Here is a 25327-nt window from a genome sequence, read left to right as displayed (position 1 = left end):
GTTAATGTTAATCTATTTATAAGATATTAATCTATTTACAGCCTAGTTTTTAAACCAGTGTTCTATGTGAAGTGCAAAATCAACCAATATATCCCTAATATCTCTCTCCAAATTAAATCTTTGGCAGTTCTACCAAAGTGTATACCCATTTCCTAAATTGGAGGCAAAGTGTATTCTTGAGGGATGGAGTTTTGTTTTGTTTTGTTTTGTTTTGGGGTGTTTTTTGAGTCTTAAATTTTCCAAAGCTAATTTTTCTCTATGGAAGTTAAAGCCATAACATTCACTGAATTTATTTGCTGGCAGTATACAAATTCAACCAAACAAGAATTTTCAGCAATAAAAATATTCTATGATTGAATACTTCCTTAACAATAGACTTAGGTGTTTAGACAACATATCTTTATTTAGTGTGACTTCTAGTGTTGACCTTGTAACCCTTGCCAAAATCTTCATCCCCAGCTTATTTGAAATGAAGACCCCTAAGTATGAAGATTAACCCAGTGTGTTACTAAAATCAGGGCCTTAACTGAGCAAGAAGTGAAGTGGACCGGGAGTTAAAAATAATAGCGGTGGGGAAACTAAGTTTTGCTATTGTATTGACTGATTGTAAATAGGTAGCAAATAAAGGTAAAAATTATCCAAATGACTAAAGAAGCCAGCCTGGATGGTTTCTAGATTCCTTCAGTTCAACTTAATTGGGCACACATTTATGTAATACTGGTATGTACAAAGCATTTTGCTACATGCAACTTCCCCTCCAGTGATATATTAAGGAAATAACTATCTTTATTAGATGAATTCAGAAAATAATGAATATTGCTCAGTTTATGCTACTTTCTGCTTTAACAAATATCTGAGCATGTCTTAACATAAAATCAGTTCCTATTATGTGGAATGTATTTTGAAAGTGGGTAGATTTTTTATGTTAGCAAGCAGTAGTTACAGACTCACAACTCTGAGGACAATTTCCCTGCTCCTTTTCATTGAACTGTTGTGCTAAATTACTAAATTAAATCCTTTACTAATTAAAGAAGTGGTAAGTGGGATGTGTTATAGAGAAAAAGGCACATTCTGATTTAAATTTTGAAGAAAGCAGGTAAACCTGCCTAAAATCACCAAGAGTGATAACTTTCTCTCCCTTTCTGAAATCTCTTGTATTGGTGTATAGAGATACAGCATTTACTAGGCAGGCTGCATTATGCAGTAATAGCTTCAGGAGTCACACTCCAGACATGTGCAGGATCATATTCCTCTTTCTGCCACAACCCTGTCTCTCATACCCTCTGGAAGTCTTGATTGTTTTTACATAATAACAAATCAGATCAAGTCAAATCAGGCTTACTAATTTCCAGAGTGCGATTAAGAAGAACTATGTTCCTAATATCCTTTTTCAAATCAAGTTTTTCTGAACTATGTTAATATAGATACTCATTTTCTAAGGTTTTGAAAATACATAGAGAAAACAGTGAAGCTCTACTAGAAGGAAAAGTAGAGATTTAGATTCCAGGTTACATTAGGCTAAGCTCTTTCACTGCTGAGACTTTAAGAAGTCAGTATCTATGACCATTGGTTTCCTCATTTGCCAAGTAATGGAGTTAGAATAAGTAACAAGTACCTTCTCAATAATAAAATGTTATTCTAGATTCTACTTGAATTAAATTCTCTGCACACTGTTACTGCCCCAGGGTTATTCTTTGGTTGACTGTGATCTTTGTTTATTACAGATAGTCATCTCATTGTCCAGTAAGGAATTAAGTGCTTATTCCAAAGCTGGGGCTGTAGCAGAAGAAGTCTTATCATCAATCCAAACAGTCATAACCTTTGGGGCCCAGGAGAAAGAAATCCAAAGGTCTGTTCCTTTAATTATGACAATATGTGCTTGGTTTTGTTTTCCCCCACGGCTATTACATTGTATTTGTCTTTTTAAGGTATACACAGAATCTAAAAGATGCAAAGGATGTTGGCATTAAAAAAGCTATAGCTTCAAAACTCTCTCTTGGTGCTGTGTACTTCTTTATGAATGGAACCTATGGACTTGCTTTTTGGTATGGAACCTCCTTGATTCTTCGTGGAGAACCTGATTATACCATCGGAACTGTTCTTGCTGTAAGTCTTGTTTGAGAACAGAGGTAACTGGCCTAGGTAATCTTTTCTTACCTGGAGTTTAGTAAGAATTTCTCTTTGAATGACAGTGAATATTTAAAGATGAATGTTTTTACTAAACAAATGTTTATTTCCTTCAAATTATTTGTAAACATCTTTAAATTATAGTTATGAATTGGCGGGATTTACTCACCTAGCATGTTTTAGTGTCTTCTAAATCATAACTGAATTCTCCACTGAGAAATAAAGTTTTCTTAAACCAGCAGTCAAAAAGACCAGTCTCTAGTGAGACTTCTTCCTTTCCATCTTGCTGAGATAAGATGACACCTACATTCACCTTGCTACAGGTCTTCCAGAAATATTCTGTAGATTGGACTCTCCTGCCTTCTTCTGTCCTTTCAGCATATAGTAATGTTAAAAACAGACTATATACAGCTCTATCCAACATCACAACTTAGAGTTTTTTTTAAACTCTTAAGGATTATGCATTAAATTATAATTTATTCAGTTATCCTCCCAAGTTTCAACAATAAACAGATCAGTTCAGGATTAAGAATCATTTGTCTTTCTGAACTAAATTCATCTGCTCTGTTCAACTTAAGTCATCTTTTGAACTTGAGGCTTTATTTTTAAAACATTAAGTTCTTCATTTATTTGTTATAAATAAAACTTGAGCCTGAGGAATTTTTAGCTCATCTTTTCTCCTCAGTTTATGCGTGACTGTAGGTGAATGACTTGCAAAGTTTTAGCTTCCTCATCTATACGATAGGGAAAATTACACTTAGCTTATGGAGTTCTTTGCTTATCGACTTTTGGCAGAGATGTGTCTGTCTGAAAATGGACAAGTGTCCAGTAATACAAAAATTCAGACAAATTTTGGAATAAATAATAGACTGTCTCTAAGATAGTGGAATCTATAACATCCTTCTCCTTAAAGTTGAGGAGTTAACCAGCAAGGAGGGAAGTGCACATGACCTCCTCACCCATCCAGGTTCCTGTATGGCCAGTGCTCCTCAGTAAGCAGATTTTTCTGCTCAGCTTCCCAGCAGGCGTTAACAAGACTGTTGGATAATTAGAAGTTGTTCTATTAGGAAAAGGCCAACTGCAGTTGAATTAACTAATGTTTCCTTTATATTTGGCAGCATCTTCCATTCTTTCCTATCTGATTTCTGAGTCTCAACTATGTATGTACTTCATTCTGTTGTCCCTCTTTTTCTTATAACATTTTTTATTGATTTATAATCATTTTACAATGTTGTGTCAAATTCCAGTGTTCAGCACAATTTTTCAGTCATACATGGACATATACACACTCATTGTCACATTTTTTTTTCTCTGTGAGCTACCATAAGATTTTGTATATATTTCCCTGTGCCATACAGTATAATCTCATCTATCTATTCTACAATTTTGAAATCCCTCTATCCCTTCTCACCCTCTGCCCCCCTGGCAACCACAAGTCTGTATTCTATGTCTATGAGTCTATTTCTGTCCTGTATTTACACTTTGGTGTTTTTTGTTTGCTTGTTTGTTTTTGTTTTTTAGATTCCACATATGAGCGATCTCATATGGTATTTTTCTTTCTCTTTCTGGCTTACTTCACTTAGAATGACATTCTCCAGGAGCATCCATGTTGCTGCAAATGGCGTTATGTTGTCGGTTTTTATGGCTCAGTAGTATTCCATTGTATAAATATACCACATCTTCTTTATCCAGTCACCTGTTGATGGACATTTAGGCTGTTTCCACAGGGAGGAAATAAATACAATAGAGATTAACAAGACCATAGAAAAAATCAACCAAACCAAAAGCTGGTTTTTTGAAAATGTTGTCCCTCTTATATAGCTGAAAAAGAATAAATATTATTTTTTGTTCCCATAGGTCTTCTTTAGTGTAATCCATAGTAGTTACTGCATTGGAGCAGCAGCCCCTAACTTTGAAATCTTCACTATAGCTAGAGGAGCTGCCTTTAATATTTTCCACATTATTGATAAGGTAAGACTTCTAATAGCTTTAAGAGATAACTATCATTACTGCAAGAAGGAAGCCAAAACATAGGCACACTTATTTCACTAAAACAAAAAGATGGGCAAAATCTATGTTGCCCAATTGGCTATGGAAAGAGATTGTTTTAACTTTTCTACAAAGAGATTGTGTTTACTGAAACCTTTATATCTAACTCAATACACTTCGAAAGTAGAAAGGAAAACACCACAAAAGAAAACCCATCTTTAAGCTATTTTTAGGATCTAGAGAGTGTCCGCTCAGTACCTTTAAGATTTTTAATGTCCTCTTTGTTTTTCTAAGAAACCTACTATAGATAACTTTTCAACAACAGGATATAAATTGGGATGCATAGAAGGAACTGTGGAATTTAAAAATGTTTCTTTCAGTTACCCATCAAGACCATCTATCAAGGTAAGTAAAATTTAATTTATAGAATTGTATCATTTTCTAATATTATTCTCCACTGGCTAGGATCTCCTTTTATGAGATACTTAGGGTCAGTTTGACCAAGATTTGGCTACTTTGCTTAGAGACTTGAGAAGAGACAGAGAGAGAAAGAGATGGAGAAAGAGAGAGAGAGGAAAGAAGGAAGGATAGATCAGCAATGGATGAATAACTCTGGAAGAATTAGTTACATTTTGCATTATCTTGTCTGTATTCAACTGACTAAAGCATTTTCAACTCCCTGGAATTCCTTCACTCTGGATTTGGGAGCACACCGTTTTGTCCCTTTCCCTTCTTACTTTCCTAGGGTTTTTACTAAACCAACATTTGTGCCTCAGTTACTTTGTCTCTTACTTTTACACACACACACGCACACACACAAAGGCATGCAAACACACTCAGCGTAAAGTGCATCCTCCTCTCTCTACCATTCAGCCTTTGACAAGTTCTTGTAAAAATGTCTGTCTCTTCTATTGTCTTCCTTCTTTCAACTTGTTAGTATATTTATCCAAAAAAGTGGTTACTGTTAAAGATTGCAAAGAGCAATTACTAATGGAACATCTGTTTCATAGAAAAAGGATGACATGATTTTAAGTGAAATTGGTAAACTTACTAATGCCATCAACCTTTAATATCTTTCGAAGTGTCCAAATATTCCCTACATAATTTGCATCAAAAAAGATCTACCTATTCCTACTCCCTTATTTGTCTCTAAGTCTTTTATTGACATTCTCTTTTGAAAGCCCTTGATTTTTAAAAATTTTGTTACTTAATTACCATTGTTGGAATAATATTGTCTTCTATCATTTTTCTTAATATAAATAGAGCATTTTAACACCATTTTACAACTACATTTGGGTTGGCTTCCTGGAGACTTAAGCACCAACTGGGCCATTATATTGCATGGTAAAGCGCTCTCCAGGTTTTAAACAACTATTTTTTTTAACATGAACATTTGAAACATAACCTTTTTTAAGTGAAAAATGAATAATTACCCAAAAATGTCCACCAACTTTAAATAAACAAAACAGATTCTTCCAAAGAAAGAATAAGAACAAATTCTAGATAAAAGTGCAGGTGGGAGAGAAGATACTCCCACTGGGGGTCCCCGATTTCTCACCTTCTTTAGAGAATATTTTATGCTTGGCCCTCTGAAGGTTTTAGTTTTGGCTTATTTAAAGAATCTGTTTCTTTATAAATGAGGAGTTAAAAGTGAGAGAATCCAAGGGGATAGTCCCATGTTTGGGGCAAATGCAAGCAAAGATAAGTGGGATTTTCTCAATGGGATTACTATCATCATTTGGGACAGTAATTATTTGTGAGGTTTTGCTCATATTGCAGGTCCCAGGGACAGTAAATGCTGGTAGCAACCCCCAGTTATTGGAAAAACTTTAAAAGTGCTCCCACCCAAATTGAAATGTCCCTGTGAGATCCACTGGTGAAATCCCATTCATAAGAGTCCCTAAAAAGTCTGCCAGTTGCTTTACTTTGGAATATATTTTGCAATAATGTTAAATATATTCTAAGAAAGAACTGCCATAAGTAACTCACAGAGATATCTGGCAAGATTTCATTCAGTTATTACAAGTTAAAAGATAAAACTTTCAGTACTGCTATTTCAAATAGCATTTTCAATGAAAGTACTACTTCATTGGTAGTCATGAAATTCATATAAACTATTTCAGTTGAAAATATGAAAAAAATTTTGCTGTGACTATTAATAGTCTGTGAGTACACTTAACTTAGATCTCGTCTTTGTATAGAAAGATGACTAGAGTTTTTTTTACTATTATTTTCCAAAATTGTAGGTTATTACTATACAGGTGCATGAAACAAACATAAGATCTAAATTTGTTTTTAAGTGCCAAAGAAATTTGTTTTCTATTTATAATTATACATTAAATTTCTGAAAACATATAAATAGTAATCGTACTTATCCTAGTTTTATGAAATTTTTCTCCCATACATTCCAATAGGTTCTAAAAGGTCTGAATCTCAAAATTAAGTCTGGAGAGACAGTGGCCTTGGTTGGCCCCAACGGCAGTGGGAAGAGTACAGCAGTCCAACTTCTGCAAAGGTTATATGATCCTGATGACGGCTTTGTAAGTGTACCTAGCAAAATCATACACAGTCTACGTGATGAGTGCTTACAGCTATGTCAACTTTTAATTTTTAACAATGGAGCTAGGATAGAAGCCATATTATTTTCCTTCCTGCATATTCATTCATTCAACAAATATTTATTGTGCACCTACTATGTTCCACTTACTGTTCTAGGTGCTGGGAATACATTGGTGAACAAACATAAAAACTTCTCTACCCTCATGAAGTTTACATTTTAATAAGTAGAAGGAGACAATAAATAAAATAAGTAAATTAAATAATATGTGAAAAGATAATAAATGCTGTGGAGAAAAATAACACAATGATTTGTAGTACCCAGAACTTATCAAGAGTTTCAGTTTCTCAGAACATCCCAGAAGAATAATGTCTGTAGGAAATATGCTCTCCTATTTTTTCTTTAATGTATATGTTGCACTTAACTTTCTCAGCCTTGTAAGTGGCGTAGAGAACAAGACTGTGATAGTCACAGATGCATAATTCTTAATGCTTCTATTCAATTTTTAACTGTTATTTTTAAAAGAAGATCTACTCTTCTAGAGCCTGATTTCACTAAATTTGACCTCTTAAGTCTTCATTTGGAGTATAGTAGACTCATGTATCTATGCTAATATTGAACCAATAAATTATTGGATAAGCATTCCATATATAAAGCAGTTTCATAGAATACCCATGCCCAGACAGAATGCCAGTTGGTGAGAAATACCAAAGTTATAATTATCAAACCTTGGCTTCTGTCATTGGAATATGTTGGAGTAATAGGTAATGGCATTATCTATGGGAAAGACAGGGTTAATTTACTATTATTCATAGCAGTGAGTAGAATACACTTTTACCTTTTGCAGCGGAGTAGAGTGTTGAAGGGAAAGTAGGGTATTTCTAAGAAAAAAATGCGAAGGTCAGATCAGTCTTTAACAAAACAGAAGTTTATTACATGTGTCTACATGATAACATTTGTGGCTCCTAGAATACATATCTTCATAATACCTAATTTGTGGATCTTGGAATAAAGATATTCAGATGGCAAGATTTTAAGCCATTTTTTTTGAGGTTTTATTAGTTCCCATGTACCAGGAAAAGTCTGTTGGCAATATTCATGCTATAAATATTTTGTCAAAATATAGTCAGTCTTTGATTCCTAAAAAACCTTGCTTCTCAGCTTGTGTTTGGGATTAGTAAAAAGGACTCTAAACCCAATGTGGTGAAAAGCATTACAACATGATTCATTGCTTTGAATTGGCAGATCACGGTGGATGGTAATGACATCAGAACTTTAAATGTGCAACATTATCGAGAACATTTTGGAGTGGTCAGCCAAGAGCCCGTTTTGTTTGGGACCACCATTAATAACAATATTAAATATGGACGAGATGGCGTGACTGATGAAGATATTGAGAAGGCAGCAAAGGAAGCAAATGCTTATGATTTTATAATGGAGTTTCCCAGGGTAAGTACACATGTAGCCTGTGTCCTTAGCTTAAAGCTAAAGCACCAAAATATTCCAAAATAAAATAACAAAACAGTAACTTTTACAGAGTAAGGGGAGTGTGATTAGTTTTTGCATTGTCCTAGATGAAACATCTATAAATGAAAGAGCATGGTAACATCCAAAAGAAGAAATACATCATTGAATGGTCAGTTTTTAATCATATTTAGTTCTTACTGGTTCACACTGCAAATGTAAAAGAAAAAAAAATAGAGGATACGTTAAAATACATAAGAGGATACGTAAAAAGAAATAGAAGACAAAATTATCACTCCCAGCTGAGAAATTATGTACCTTCATAATGTTGATTTGCAAGGCCATCTTGTGGCTAAGACTGGGAATGTCACATACTGTTCAGATTGGTTCTGTGATAAGGCAAAAGGAAAAATATCATTGTTTTTAGAAGTACATGGAGCTAATATTGGACAGGAAATGTGAAATTATAGTTGAATTTTTGATATTAGGACATATAAGATCCTAATGGGTATTTAGAATTGCTAGAGAGCTATAAAAACTTTTTTTTTACATTTCTCAAAGTATCTGTTCATCAGTATCATCTGAAATTGTAGTGAAATATGAAGGATGAAATTTGAAATTAAACTACAGATAAAATTCTACCATCGCGGAAGACAACAATAACAAAAAAGTTTGTTTTAAAGGATATATTACACAAGCCACACTCATGATAATTTTGTACTTACTTTTGTTTTTTTTCACGAAAACTTTTGTTCTGCCAATTATTACCTCCTACCCTTGTTATTTAGGGTCATAACTAGGACACTAAGGGCTTGAGGTTATTCTTTGCCTTGTAGTTTGGGAAAACGCAGACTTCCTTTCTTTGATTTTTTTGACACTTTCAGTGACTTCCTGTCCTCAAAACAGCAGCGATCTTCAATTTCCCACTTGGAATTAGGGAATTTTCTGGTGCCTCTTAAATTATTCCCTGTAACTTATGACTTGCTTTTGCTAAAAGTCCAGTATTTACACAAAGTATGTCCCAGTCCTATAAATCTAATAGTAAATCTGAAAGATGTAAAACAGAACAAATTAAAAATACTGGCTTATCATGATGGAAACTAAATTCCACAGCCACAGTTAACCAAGGAAATAAGAATAAGCATAATAATAAATAAAAGTTCCAGAAGTGGTTAATTCATATAGGTGAAAACATAGGGAAAGCACACAAATAAATACCATTACTCCTTCCATGATATACAAATATTTTAAAATTAATATATTAGGATTAACTGATACTTGCTAGCCTTTTCCCATAAACAGCCATAAAACTGGCTAAAATATATGAGGCATGAGACAATTGTTTCCAAGCATTGGACAAAAAGTGGCACAAAACTGTGAATCCTGAGAGAAAGGAAACTTAAGAAAGTCCATGATTTTTCAGTGTGCTGCCGGAGAACAAATTCCTGACCACATCTGTAAAATGGAATCTAGACAGAATATGGCAGTCCCACTGAGCTGAAAAGCAGAGATAGAATTTCTGGCAGCTTAAACAACCAGGGAGGCAATGAGAGAGCTGTGTTTATGAGATGGACATGAGAACATGGGGGGCAGAAATCCATGTAGGCATCCCTTGGGAATCCTCTGAGGCTAAGACTACCTAAGGCTTACCAGAGAGCAGCTGATATAAATCTGAGATGAGAACATAGATACTAGAAGTAAAGCAGTGTGGCGAAGATGTTGAAAACACAGCCCGTCCTGAGTGTAGAGATCACATAACACTGTTTTAATACCTCAGGCATATAGCTAAGACACACACACACACACCCAAAAAAAAAAAAAAAAAAAAAAAGCCACACCTTAGGAGTAAAGACCACACCTTAGAGTAAGGCTGACTCTAGACCTGCCCTAACAAATCCAAAACCCAAGCCATGACAAGATCCCTGAAGGAGACAGAACTTGGATGTTGGGTTCTGCCAATTTTTGAGACTTTCTACAGATTCACCCCAACAAAGCATAAAACAAAGATTACACAGTTCAAGAGGATTAGTCAGTATTTGAATTGCTCACTAGGACATAAATCAACATTTTCTTCAAAAGAAAACAGAATTCAAAGTCTCTTCAACATGACAAGCACAGAATTCAGTATATATTCTATAATACCTAGATATGCAAAGAAACAGGAAACTATGATCCATAGGTAAGATGACATAATCTAAGTATTTATGTACTTAAGAAAAGCTTCAGATGCATGTGGTAAAAACTGACACGTCTGAAAGGAGAAATGGACAAATCCACAATTTTAGTTGAAGTCTTTAGTACTTGATAGAACATGTAGGCAGAAAATCATTAATGATATAGATGACCTGAACCATACTATCAGCCAGCTAGATCTAACTGATATCTGTAGAACACTCCATCCTGTAAAAGCAGAAAATATTCTTCTCAAGTGCACATGGAATGTTCACTGAGATAAACAATATTCTGGACCATGAAAAGAAAAAGCTTTTTACAATTTCAAAGGAAACATATAAAATATGTTCTTGAGCCATAGTAGAATTAAAGTATAGAAATCGATAACAGAAATACATCTGGAAAATCCACAAATATTTGAAAATTAAAGAACCTACTTTTAAACAATCTATGGATGAAAGAGTAAGTTTTAAGGAAAATTAAAAACTATTTTGAACTAAATAAAAATGAAAATGCAAGGTATCAGTATTTGTGAACTACAGCTGACCCTTGAACAACATGTACTTTTTAGATACTACATATAAATGATATAATACAGTATTTTTCTTTCTCTTTCTGGCTTATTTCACTTAGTATGATAATCTCTAGGTTAATCCATGCTGCTGCAAATGGTATTATTTCATTCTTTTTAATGACTGAGTAGTATTCCATTGTATATATACCACAACTTCTTTATTCAATCATCTGTTGATAGACATTTAGGTTGCTTCCATGTCTTGGCTATTGTAAATAGTGCTGCTATGAACATTAGGGTATATGTATCCTTTTGAATTAGAGTTTGCTCTGGATATATTCCCAGGAGTGGGATTGCTGGATCATATGGTAAATCTCTTTTTAGTTTTTTTAAGGATTCTCCACATTGTTTTCCATAGTGGCTGCACCAAACTACATTCCCACCAATAGTGTAGGAGGGTTCCCTTTTCTCCATATCCTCTCCAGGATTTATCATTTGTGGACATTTTAATGATGGCTGTTCTGACAAGAGTGAGATGATCCTCATTGTAGTTTTAATTTGTACTTCTCTGATAATTAGTGATATTGAGCATTTTTTCGTGTGCCTATTGGACATCTGTATGTCTTCATTGGAGAAATGTCTGCTTAGGTCTTCCACCCATTTTTTGATTGAGTTGTTTGTTTTCTTGTCCAACCCATTTTAAAATCTCATCAAAAAAAATAAAATAAAATACTTAGGAATAACTTAGGAATAAATTTGACCAAGGAAGTGAAAGACTTATATACAGAGAACTATAAAACATTGATTAAGAAAATTAAAGTTGATTTAAAGAAATGGAAAGATATCTCATGCTCCTGAATTGGCAGAATTAATATTGTTAAAATGTCCATACTACCAAAAGCAATCTGCAGATTAAATGTAATTCCTATCAGAGTACTCAGGACATTTTTCACAGAACTAGAACAAATAATCCTAAAAGTTATATGGAATCACAAAAGACCTAGAATTGCCAAAGCAATATTGAAGAAAAAAGAACAAAGCTGGAGGAATAACCCTCCCAGGCTTCAGACAATACTACAGAGCTTCAGTAATCAAAACAGTGTGATACTGGCACAAAAACAGACATATGGATCAATGGAACAGAATAGAGAGCCCAGAAATAAGCCCACAGACTTAACAGTCAATTAATCTTTGACAAAGGAGGCAAGAACATACAATGGAGAAAAGACAGTCTCTTTGGCAAATGGTGTTGGGAAAACTGGACAGTTGCATGTGAATCACTGAAATTAGAACAAACACTCCCTCACACCATTTATAAAAATAAACTGAAAATGGCTTAAAGACTTGAACATAAGACAGGGCACCATAAACCTCCTAGAAGAAAACATAGGCAAAACATTCTCTGATATAAATGCAAAAATAAACAAATGGGACTTAATTAAACTTATAAGCCTTTGCACAACAAACTATAAACAAAACGAAAAGGCAACCTACAAAATGGGAGAAAATATTTATAAACGATGTGACTGACAAGGGATTAATTTCCAGAAGGTACATCACTGTTGATCCCAAAGACTTTAAAAGGTTAGTGCAGGAATAGTATGAACAAAGATATGCCTATAAATTTGACACCTTAAATGAGAGTCAATTCCTTGAAAGGCATAAACTACCAAAACTTACTCGAAAAGAAGTAGATAACCTTAATAAGACCTATAACTATGAAAAAAAATCAACTAGATCTCTAAATAGTAGCAACAGTTACAAATGAAATTAAAACTAAAAGTGGCATTCACAGTAGCATCAAAAAATATAAAATAGAGTAAATGTAATGAAAGATACGTAAATCTTCTATGTGAAAATTATAGAACATTGCTTATATGTGAAATAACATTAAGGAATATCTAAATAAACAGGGCATACCTAATTCATTGATTGAGAGGTTGAATATTTCTAAAAATATGCATTCATCCCAAACTGATCTATAAATTTAATGCTCTTATCAGTTACAAGTCCCAGCAGCCTTTTTTCATGTGTAGAAACTTGACATGCTGATTACAAAATTTATTTGGAAATTTAAAGGACCAAGGACCAAACAATTTTGGAAAAAGAACAACAAATCTGGAAGACCTACAATAGCTAATTTTAAGATAGCAATTAACACAGTGTTAAATGCATAACAATGGACACGTAGATCAGTGGACTACAACAGAGTCCAGAAATAGAACCACACATATCTAGTCAATTGATTTTTGAAAAGGCTAATGTAATTCAGTGGGGGAAAGGTAAGTCTTTTCAACTAATGGTGCTAGATAAATTCATATTCATATGGAAAAAAAATGAAATGTGGCCCTTACCTCATACCATAAATATATAACTTGCCATGAATCTTAGACCAAATGTAAAAACTTAAGCTATCAAAGTTCAAAAATAAAAACTTACAGGAAAATCTTCATGGCTTTGAGTTAGGAAAAGATTTCTCAGATAGAAAAGCATTTACTGTTAAAAAATGATTAACTGTACTTGACTGAAATTAAAATCTGTTAAAAGACACCATTTAGAACATAAAAAGGCAAGATATTGTGTGAAAGAAAATACTCACAGTACACAGCTCTGACAAAGAATGTGTACGCAGAACATATAAAAAACTTCACAACACAGTAATTAGATAAAAAATTTAAAAATGGACAAAAACTTGAATAGACATTTCACACAAAGAATTAAATGAACAAATATATATATATGAATATATGAAAAATATTCAACCTTATTAGTTACTAGGGAAATCCAGTATAAAACTACAGTGACATACAATTCCACTCTCAGTAGAATGGCCATAATTAAAAGGAATAACAATAATAACTTTTGGTGAAGTTGTAAAGCAATTGGATCTCTCATTCATTCTGAATAAAATGAAATTGGTACAGTCATCTTAGAAAGCAATTTGCCAGTTTATTATAATGTTAAACATACACTTGTGACTCAGAATTCTATTCCTACATATTTTTCCAAAGGAAATGAAAGTATGACCACAAGAGTCTCATGAATATGAATGTTCATAGAAGCTTTATTCATGTTAAAAAATTGGAAACAACCCAAATGTTCATCTGCAGCTGAATGTATAAACAAAGTGTGATTGATATAGGGTTGTCAGATGAAATGTAGGACTTTCAGTAAAATTTGAATTTCAGATTAACATTGAATAATTTTTAGTATAAGTATATCCCAAATATTGTATGAACTATGCTTATGCTACAAAATTTCATTATTTATCTGAAAATCAAAATTAACTGAGTTCCATGGGTTTTTGTTTTTGCTAAATCTGGCAACCCAAGATAGATTTACACCGTGAATAAATAAGAGTGAATTATTGATAGCATACAAAATGGATGACACTCAAAAATACTATGCTAGGTAAAAGAAAACAGACCAAAACTGTACATACTGCAATTATATCAAGACTGCAAGATACAAGATTAATGTACATAAGTCAGTTACTTTTCTATATGCCAACAATGAACAAGTGCAATTTGACATTAGAAACGTAATATCATTTATATTAACACTCCAGAAAATGAAACACTTAAATATAAATCTAACAAGATGTGTACAGATCTGTGTAAAGAAAACAATAAAACTCTGATGAATAAAATAAAAAAATTAAATAAATGGAGAAATATTCCATGTTCATGAAAAAGAAGACTCAATATTGTCAAGACATCCATTCTTTCCAACTTGATCTATAGATTCCATGCAATCCCAGTCAAAATCCCAGCAAGGTATTTTGTGTATATCGATAAACTGATTCTAAAGTTTATGTGGAGAGGCAAAGATCCGGAATGTCCAACACAACATTGAAGGAGAACAAAGTTAAGAACTATACTATCCAGCTTCAAGACTTACTATAAAGCTACAGTAATGAAGACAGTGCCATACTGGTGAAAGAAAAACAAATAGATTGATGGAACAGAATACATAGCCCAGAATTAGACCCATGTAAATATAGTCAACTTATCTATGACAAAGTAGCAAAAGCAATACAATAGAGCAAAGCAGTCTTTTTAACAAACAAATGGTGCTGAAACAACTGGATATCCACATGTAAAAAAAATGAATGTAGACACAGACCTTACATCCTTCACAAAAATTAACTCAAAATGGATCATAGACCTTAATTAAAATGCAAAACTATTAAAGTCCTAACATAGGAGAAAACCTAGATGATTTGGATGTGACAGTGATTTTCTAGATACAAAACCAAAGGCACGAGCCATGAAGGAAGTCATTGATAAGCTGGTTCACTAAAGTTGAGAACTTTGGCTTTGTGGAAGACAACATCTAAAGAACGAGAAGATAAGCTACAGACTGGGAAAAAATGTTTGCAAAAGACACATCTGATAAAGGATTGTTAACCAAAAATATATAATAAGAACTCTTAAAATTCAACAATAAGAAAATAACCTGATTAAATATAAGCCAAAGACCTTAACAGACACCTCACCAAAGAAGATATAAAGATGGCAAATAAGCATGTGAAAAGATACTCTGCATTATATGTCATCGGGGAAATGCAAGTTAAAGCAACAGTGAGATACCATTACATTCCTATTAGAATGGCTGAAATCTAGAACACCAACACCACCAAATGCTGGGGAGGATATAGAGCATCGTTGATGGTGGGGACAGTCATTTTGGAAAATGGCTTGGCAGTTTCTTACGAAACTGACCATATTCTTACCAAATTATCCAGAAATCATGTTCCTTGGTATTTACCCAAAAGAGTTGAAAACTTATGTCCATGCAAAACCTGCACACAGATGTTTATAGCAGCTTTATTCATAATTGCTTGGAAGCAATGAAGATGTCCTTCAATAGGTGAATAGATAAGTGAGTTTTGATGCATCCAAATTTTATGCAGCACTAAAAAGAAATGAACTATCAAACCATGAAAAGATATGGAGAAACCTTAAATGCATATTACTAAGTGAAGATGCCAATCTGAAAAGGCTATATAGTGTTTGATTCCAACTTTACCGATATTCTTGAAAAGGCAAAACTAAGGAGACAGTAAAGATTAGGGTTTGCCAGGGTTTGACAGCAGAGGTGGAGGGATGAATAGGCAGAGCACAGAGGACTTTTAGGACAGTGAATGACTTTTAGGACTCTGTATGATACTATAACGACAGATCCATGTCATTTTACATTTGTTTAACTCAGAATGTATAGCACCAAGAGTGAATCATAAAGTAAACTATGGACTTTGGGTGATTATGATGCTTCAGTGTAGGTTTATCACTTGTAACAAACACTCTGGTGAGGGATATTAACAATGGAGGAGGCTACGCATGTGAGGAGGTAGGGGCGTATATGGGAAATCTCTGAACCTTCCTCTCAATTTTGCTGTGAACCTAAAACTTCTCTAAAAAATTATTTTTTTTTAAAAAAAGGGTATATTGTATGATTTTATTTAAATGAAGTTCTAGAACTAGTGAAATTAATTTATAGTGATAAAAGTCAAATCAGTGGTATCCTGAGGCAGAATGTGGGTTTTGAGTGGAAAGGATCATCAGAAAACTTTCTAGGGTGATGGAAATGTTCTGTATCTTTATTGGAGTGATACTAACATGGGTATACTCATTTGTAAAACTCATAGAACTGTTCTTTTGAAATGTGTGCATTTTATTGCAAATAAGTTACTCCTCAATAAGGTGAGTATATATATATAATTGAAAAGTCAAGTTTTAGAAATTAAAGATTTAAAAAGAGTATTTAAATTTAAATTCTTAAAGAAATGAACTTTGGATCAGGGACGTAACTCAATAGAATATTACTAACTATGCTTCTTTAGTTCTAGAAATTATCTCCAACCTCAAATCTCTAATAACATCTGCCTTATTAAAGATGCATATATGAAAAAAAGTAAAATAAGACCTAAAAAGTCTCCCAAGATTAAAAACAGTTTTGAGAAGAAGTTTGTTTTTGCAGTAATTTTTTCATACTATTTTTCAGAGTATACAGGAAGGAAATTGGGGATACTATATTAAATTGTTAATAAGCATTTCAAATAATAGTAAGGTATTTGCATTACAATGTTTCTTTTAAAAATACCAATGCCTTCTAAAATATCTCTAAAAATATCTCTAAAACTTTGAAATTTGGTTCAAATTATTATTAATCGTCCTTAAAATTCTTGATTCTCCTATTTTCTCATTCCTTTTAGTCCTAGCCAATTTTTTTTTTATGTTCTCTCTTCATTAGACTCTTTTTTTAAAAACAGTTGTTTGTTTTTACAAAGAACAAAATCATAGGTTGAAGTAGTGATTAAGCTGGCATTAAAACGTAACTGTGAGTGCCATTTCCTGTTCTAATCATCTGATCGTGGTGCCTTCTTCTGTGCTCTTTCATATTTTTCATTAGAAATTTAATACTTTGGTAGGGGAAAAGGGAGCTCAAATGAGTGGAGGGCAGAAACAGAGAATCGCAATTGCTCGAGCTTTAGTTCGAAACCCGAAGATTCTAATCTTAGATGAGGCTACATCTGCCCTAGATACAGAAAGTGAATCACTAGTTCAAGCTGCACTGGAGAAGGTAAGTGAGTAGACACATTTATTATTTTCATATTCTTGGTTCAGCATTGTTTTTAAATATAAGAAACTATGGCTACATAATAGATTGTTTATTAATTTCAGAGACCTCCTTATGGTACAGATGCAAGGTATTCATCCTTGTAAAAACTTATGTGATGGTTATAGGAATTGATTTGGAGAAAAGAGGATGACGTACTTGGTGTTAAAAATATATATGAGGCTCATATTTAAACAGTCATCCTATGCATACCTCCATTCCAACAGATCTATACTTTCTTCCTCAGAGTAACCCCATACCTCTACCACCATCACAACTATAACCATATCCCATCCTTTGCCTCTTCTGTACACACCTGTGGGATTCTCTTCTCTGACCACTTTTCCTCTTTAGGGCAACCCCAGAGTACTCTTTTAATTTAATTTCACTTCAAGTGGAGAAGCATACTGTGTGGTTTGCCTTGACCTTGAACCATCCTCCTTCAACAGTCCTGAGCCCTCAGACCTCACATTGACTTCCTGCTCACTGCAAGCTGCTGCACATGCTTCATGTCCACAATACAGCCATGGCCCTCTACCAAACTGCACTGCATCTGGGAGAGTCATGTGGTGATATGAAAAACTATGGAATTCTTTTTTGAATGGCCAAACCCTTTTAAATCATGGCCTTCAAACCCTTCAGAAGGCTTAATGGCACATATTACTTTGAGCTTGTTTGAAAATGTATCAAGTGTTTTTCTCTCTAAGAAAATTATAGGTTTATCTTATTAAACACTGATTTTGTGTGGCCACAAATGGTTACTGGCAGCCAGAGTACCCCACTGCTTACTGAAAAATCTGTTAGTTACTATTGTCAACTTATAAATCAGATTGTATAAATTTTCACCCTTTTTTCCATCCCATAATAAGAGTGCCACATATTGCTCATGATGTTTCTTATTTCCATAAAATAATAAGTGATACAAAAATTCATCTTTATTGTGGACACTTTGCCAAATTTCCTTCATTTTTGTGGAGAAGAAACAATAATTCCCTCAAAAGTATGGCTAATGCTTTATTAATTTTTTTATACTTAATAACAGGGCTCTATAGAGAACACTCAAATTGTGTTTATTAATACTGATGTTTACTTTCTTAGGGCTTGAGCATACTGAAAAATGATTACACTAAACTGTCTCTTAAATTACATTGATTGTTTTTCTAGTTTTATTGAGATGTAATTGACATTCATATATAAGATTTAAAATATTATAATAGGCTCTAGAGTTGTTTAGAGTTTAAAGGTGCCCATTGTCTTTTGTTAATCACTTCAGGCAATCAAAACTTCTTCATACTTTTAAAATAAATATTTGCTTAGTGACATAATAAACTTAGAAATTTTTTTATACTGATTAAAATGAAATGTCATAAGTGTAAGAGAATGTAAAATGTTTGTAAGCTATTATTCCACATATATAACTTATTTTTATTTAATATTTTTAATTCATTTACTGCTATTGTTTTCTAGTTTTTAAAGAGGTTACAATACATCCCTCTATACATGGTAGAGATGTATAGGTATGAAGCTGCTTTAAGTAGGTTTTGCTGGTCTTTTGTGGAGTGAGGGTAACTGGTAACAAATGAGGTGACAAGTAGCACAGTAAATGGATTAATTATGTACAGCTCAGTATATAACTGACTTGTGGTGAAGAGGAGAGTTAAGATACAGGCAAAGTAATGAACACTCCAGTGCCATAAGAGTTCTCTACACATACCACATAGATGGTGGTTATGGAATCAAGTCTTTAAAGAGGCCCCCACCTAAGGAAGGTAGGACATCCAGCAGGTCTCATTTCTGCGCGTCTAAGAACTCTCAGACCCTGCAGCATGATAACGGCCTAGCCCACAGGAAAAAAGAAAAAGGAATTAGGAACTTTTTAGTTTTTTTTTTTCTTTTCCTTTTCCTTTTTCCTTTCTTTATTCCTTTTTTTTACCATTTGTAGCAACCCTATAATAGTTGAAAAGAGAAAGGGGATTTCTGCAAGAGAATTTTCTTGGCTGGAATTTAGCCAGGGGAACAAAAGTAACACAGAGAATACCTCATCCCAAAAGCAACATGTGACATTTTATATGCTTGCTTAATCAAGTTCACATTTGAAAGGCTTGGTGTTAAATTATAGGCCACTAACTTCTTTTAGAATAATGCTTCTCTCCCTTTGATAGATCAAGGTCCCATAGAGAATCTACGACAGTGAAAAATAAACCACTATAACTCTTCAGAATAATCTACAAATGCACCTGTACACAAAGATTTATATATAATATTGAGAGATTCATAGACCCCCTGAACTGTTCATAAGTCATTATTTTAGGTTTAATAAAGGAACAAGTGGACAATAATAACTAACCCTTACAAGAACTCAGTGATATGAACATTTAATCTCCTATTTTACATATGTGCACAGTGAAGCACAGAGAGGTTGAGTAACAGCTAGGAAGCAGTGAAGCCAGAACCTGTACCCAGTCAGTGGGCCCTCTAGCTCATTGACATAACTACCGTGGTGTAGTCCATCAAGATTTTAAATCTGCTAGGGACTGAAACTAAATTTGAAATCAGATCATTCTCCAAAACTAGCCTTTTATTAAGCATAGACTGACTTACATGATCCAGCAATTCCACTTTTGGATATATAGCCAAAAAATAATTGACAGGAGGAACTCAAACAGATATGTGTATACCATTGTTCACAGCATCATTCATAATACCCAAAAGGTAGAAATAATGCAATTAGCCATTGACAGATGAATGGATGAACAAATTGTGATATATACATATAATGGAGTAGTACTCAGTCTTAAAAAGAAAAGGAAATTCTGACACAAACTACAACATGGATGACCCTAGAACACATATGCTAACTAAAATAAGACAGATACAAAAAGACAAATATTGTATAATTATACTTATATAAGATACCTAGAACAGTAAAATTCATAGACAGAAAGTTGAATAGAGGCTACCAGGGGCTGAGGGAAGCGGGGAATAGGGGATTATGATTTAAAGGGTACAGAGTTTCAGTATGGGATGGAGAAAAAGTTCTGGAGATGGATAGTGGTGATGGTTGCACAACAACGTGAGTATACTTAATTGTATACTTTAAAAGGTTAAAATTGATATAAAATTATGTTATTTTACAAGAAAGAAAAGCAATCTAATTCTGAGCATGGAAGAATAGTGACACAGAAGAAATTGGCCTCTCAGATCCAGGAAGATCTTGCCCTTAACAATGGCTGGAATGACAGCTCAGCAAATATGGCCAATATTTTATAATAACTTGAATGTGGAGTATAATCTTTAAAAATACTGAATCACTATGTTGTACAACTGAAACTAATATAATATTGTAAGTCAAGTATACTTCAACATAATAAAGGCCATGTATGAAAAACCCACAGCTAACATCATACTCATTGGGGGAAAGCTGAAAGCATTTCCTCTATGATTAGGAACAAGACAAGGATGCTCACTCTCACCACTTTTATTCAACATAATTTTGGAAGTCCTAGCCATAGAAATCAGAGAAGAGAAAGAAAGAAAAGGAATCCTAATTGGAAACAAAGAAGTAAAACTGTCACTGTTTGCAGATGACATGATATTATACATAGAAAACCCTAAAGAAGTGACTAGAAAACTACCAAAACTCATCAATGAATTTGGTAAAGTTGCAGGATACAAAATTAGTATACAGAAATCAGTTGTATGTCTATACACTAACAACAAAATAGCAGAAAAAGAAATTAAGGAAACAATACCATTTACCATTGCACCAAAAAGAATAAAATACCTACCCATGGAGACAAAAGACCTGTCTCTGAAAACTATAAGACACTGATGAGAGAAATTGAAGATGATATAAACAAATGGAAAGATATACCATGTTCTTGGACTGTAAGAATCAATACTGTTAAAATGGTCATACTACCAAAGGCAATATACAGATTCAGTGCAATCCCTATCAAATTACCAATGACATTTTTCACAGAGCTGGAACAAAAAAATGTTAAAATATGTATGGAAACACAAAAGACCCTGAATAGCCAAAACAGTTTTGAAAAAGAATGGAGCTGGGGAAATCACACTCCCTGGCTTCAGACTATACTACAAAGCTACAGTAATCAAAATAGAATGGTACTGGCACAAAAACAGACATGTAGATCAATGGAACAGGGTACAGATTCCAGAAATAAACCCACACACTTATGGTCAATTAATCTGTGACAAAGGATGCAAGAATACACAATGGAGAAAAGACAGTCTCTTCAATAAGTGGTGCTGGGAAAACTGGACAGCTACCTGCAAACAACTGAAATTAGAACATTTTCTAACACCATATACAAAAATAAACTAAAAAATGCATTAAAGACTTAAATGTAAGACCAGATGCTATAAAACACCTAGAGGAAAGCTTAGGCAAAACACTCTTGGACATAAATCACAGCAATGTATTTTTTGAACCAGCTCCTAGGGTAATGGAAGTAAAAGCAAAAATAAACAAAGGGAACCTAATTAAACTCAAAAGCTTTTGCGCAGCTAAGGATACCATCAACAAAATGAAAAGACGACCTACAGAATGGAAGAAAATATTTGCAAATGATGCAACCAACAAGGGACTAATTTCCAAAATAAACTAACAGCTCATACTCCTTAATATCAGAAAACAAGAAACCCAATCAAAAAATGGGCAGAAGACCTAAATAGACATCTCTCCAAAAAAGACAGACAGATGACCAACAAGCACATGAAAAGATGCTCAGCATCACTTATTGTTAGAGAAATGCAAATCAAAACTACAATGAGATATCACCTCACACCAGTCAGAATGGACATCATTAAGAAGTCTACAAATGATAAATTCTGGAGAGAGTGTGGAGAAAAAGGAACCCTCCTACACTGTTGGTGGGAATATAAATTGGTGCTGCCACTACAGAGGACAGTATGGAGGTTCCTTAAAAAACTAAAAATCAACTTACCATGTGATCCAGTAATCCCACTCCTGGGCATATATCTGGAGAAAAATGTAATTCAAAAATGTAATTCAATACACCCCAGCATTCATAGCAGCACTATTTACAATAGCCAAAACATGGAAATAACCCAAATGTCCATCAACAGATGACTGGATAAAGAAGATGTGGTACAATTATATAATGGAATACTACTCATCCATAAAAAGAATAAAATAATGCCATTTGCAGCAACATGAATGGACCTGGAGATTGTCATTTTAAGTGAAATGAGCCACAAAGAGAAAGAAAAATGCCGTGTGATATCACTTATATGTAGAATCTAAACAAAAGGGCAAAAATCAACTTATCTACAAAACAGAAACAGACTCACAGACATAGACACAAACTGATGGTTACCAGGGAGTAAAGATAGTAGGAAGGAATAAATTGAGAATTTGAAAATCGCACCTCTTGGAGAGGGATGGAAATGTTAGCTATCTTGATTGTGGTAGTGGTTTCATTAGCATATACGTCTATCAAAATTCATCAAATTGTACGTTTGAAATATGTGTAGTTTACTGTACAGGAACCATACCACAATAAAGGCATTTAAAAAAAGAAAAATGAGCAAAAACCTCCATTCACAAGAGAGACTATCCACATTGTCAGTAACCGTGTAAGAAGTTGTTCAGCTTTATCAGTCATCAGGAAAATGCAAATAAAAGCCACACTATGATAGTATTTTCCTACTAGAAAAAGAAGTAACCAAGTGTTGGTGAGAATATAGAGTAACCATAACTCTCTTGCACTGTTGAGGAAACATAACCTGGGACAACTATTTTGAAAGCTGCTTGGCAGAATTTTAAAAAGCTGAGCAATTCCCCTCTTAGATACACAACTAATAGAATTGTGTACATATGTCCACCAAATAAACATGTATAGGAATCTTGTCATAATAGGAAAAACCCTGAGACTGCCCAAGTGCCAATCAGCAGTAGAGTGGAAAATAAATTGTGATATATTTGCACAATGGACTACTATTCAGCAATAAGAATGATCTACAACTATATACAACAAAATGGATGAACCTCAAGAACATGTTGAACAAAAAAGTATATACTGCATGATTCCATTTATATAAAAGAAAAAACTAAACGAAATTAATCTAAGCTGTTAGAGGTCAGGATAGTGGGTAATGTTGGTGTGGGTGAATGGCAACAGAGATTAGAAGAGAACCTGAAGCAGGTTTCTGGGGACTGGTATTGATCTGTTTCTTAATCTGGGTGCTGTGCATCTGGATGTATTTGGTTTGTAAAGGTGAACTGATCTTAACACTTACATGTACTTCTCCATTGTGTATATAATACTTGTTAAAAAGTTTAAAATATGCTTTATCTTGAATCTGTACCCAACTAGTTAAGTAATATCACTGTTTTAGAGATGAAGAAAATGAGAAATAGTAAGCTTAAGTTTCCTAGTTACTTTTAGTTTCTAATAACCAGGCAGCTAGTAGGTGGCTCAGAGTAAATGGTCTTTAGTTTCTAAGATGTTATGTTTGTCTGTTTCTAAGATATTATGGTATTATAAATCCTCCCATTTGGAATCTAACTTCCTACCTTTCTTTTTATTTTTATTTATGTTGGTTTTCCTAATTGATTAAAGTTTTCAAACTTCTATATCCAAAGGTAAGACTCTTTGATATTTAAATACTACTACTAGAGGTTTTCTTGAATATTTAGTTTGTTATTTCTGCTAATTTTACGTTTATTTTCTATGGTTATTATTTTATAGGCAAGCAAAGGTCGGACTACAATTATGGTAGCTCACCGACTTTCCACTATTCGAAATGCAGATATGATTGTGACCATAAAAGATGGGATGGTAGTGGAAAAAGGAACACATGCTGAACTAATGGCAAAACAAGGTCTATATTATTCACTTGCAATGTCACAGGTAATGTTTATATGACATAATGTTTTATTTGCAGGGTTTTTAAAAACTTTTCAGAGAGCATGCCATGCTAGAAAACAGAAGTCCTGAATTATAATCTTAGGTTTCACAAAGAACCAAGATTTATTTATAGTTCCTCAGTGGAGAAATTCGGTGTATCTAAAATCCTCAATACTGTGCTAGATAATATGATGAAAGTTAAAGAACTAATTGAGACATAGCACCTAATATTTTTCAGGCACACTACAAATAGGCTTCAAAGCTTGTATGTGGCAGATCTAAAACAGTCTGATATACTCTATATATACTGTAATCTTTTCTTCAGAACACAGAGACACTTAACACACAATCTCTACTTAAAGGCTTAGCTATAGGGGCAAAATGCAAAGTCATGCATACAGATGTTACAAGTTGTAGAAATAAGAAGCAAAATTGGTGGGAACATGAGGAAGTAGATTACCCATGGAAAGATCCATGAAGTCTTGAAGGCAAGGAAGTAGGAGGTGGAAAAGGAGGAGAAATCTAGATGGTATGGAGGTAAGAAGGAACTTAGTTTGAAACTAAACAGAAAGGAGACCAGCCTTCCATAAGTAACAATGAGTGTTGAGGGAATAATGGAAAAGAGTTGGATAATGAAAGTCAGATAATGGAAAAGTTGAGACTAATACAGTACCTGGCACACAGTAGCCACTCAAAAAATATCTGCGGAGTTAAAGGATGCACACACATGTCCATACCATGTACATATTACATTCTCACAGGTGGACTAGAAAGCTTATGTTAGGCAATCAGAGGAGGCATGATAATGATGGAGACACAAAGGCAAATTCCTGTTTTTTAGGATCTAAATTTCTGCAAACTATGTGACCTACCCTACTGAATTTCACATAGCTTTTTGTTAGGGCACCTTAGTTTACGTGGTAGGAATTAGGCTCTAGCTATCTTCTTCATTCTGCCTTCTTCTCTTAGTCTGGAAGGCAGCATTCT

At 33.8% G+C, this 25327-nt stretch overlaps 1 protein-coding gene across 1 annotated transcript in view; it reads left to right on the top strand.

Moving 5' to 3' along the window:
* Window positions 1-25327, top strand: part of ABCB5 (ATP binding cassette subfamily B member 5) — an 87738-nt gene that overhangs the window by 15061 nt on the left and 47350 nt on the right. Inside the window, exons 7-14 of the mRNA XM_006181974.2 lie at window positions 1725-1849; window positions 1929-2106; window positions 3985-4098; window positions 4411-4521; window positions 6531-6656; window positions 7919-8122; window positions 17238-17408; window positions 24182-24343. Of these exons, the coding sequence (XP_006182036.2) occupies window positions 1725-1849; window positions 1929-2106; window positions 3985-4098; window positions 4411-4521; window positions 6531-6656; window positions 7919-8122; window positions 17238-17408; window positions 24182-24343 (1191 nt within the window). The remainder of the gene's footprint in view (window positions 1-1724; window positions 1850-1928; window positions 2107-3984; window positions 4099-4410; window positions 4522-6530; window positions 6657-7918; window positions 8123-17237; window positions 17409-24181; window positions 24344-25327) is intronic.

This window comes from Camelus ferus, chromosome 7, assembly GCF_009834535.1.
Source record: "Camelus ferus isolate YT-003-E chromosome 7, BCGSAC_Cfer_1.0, whole genome shotgun sequence".
NCBI lineage: Eukaryota > Metazoa > Chordata > Mammalia > Artiodactyla > Camelidae > Camelus > Camelus ferus.
Note: the sequence above shows the minus strand (reverse complement) of the source record. Positions and strands in the feature narration are given on the sequence as shown.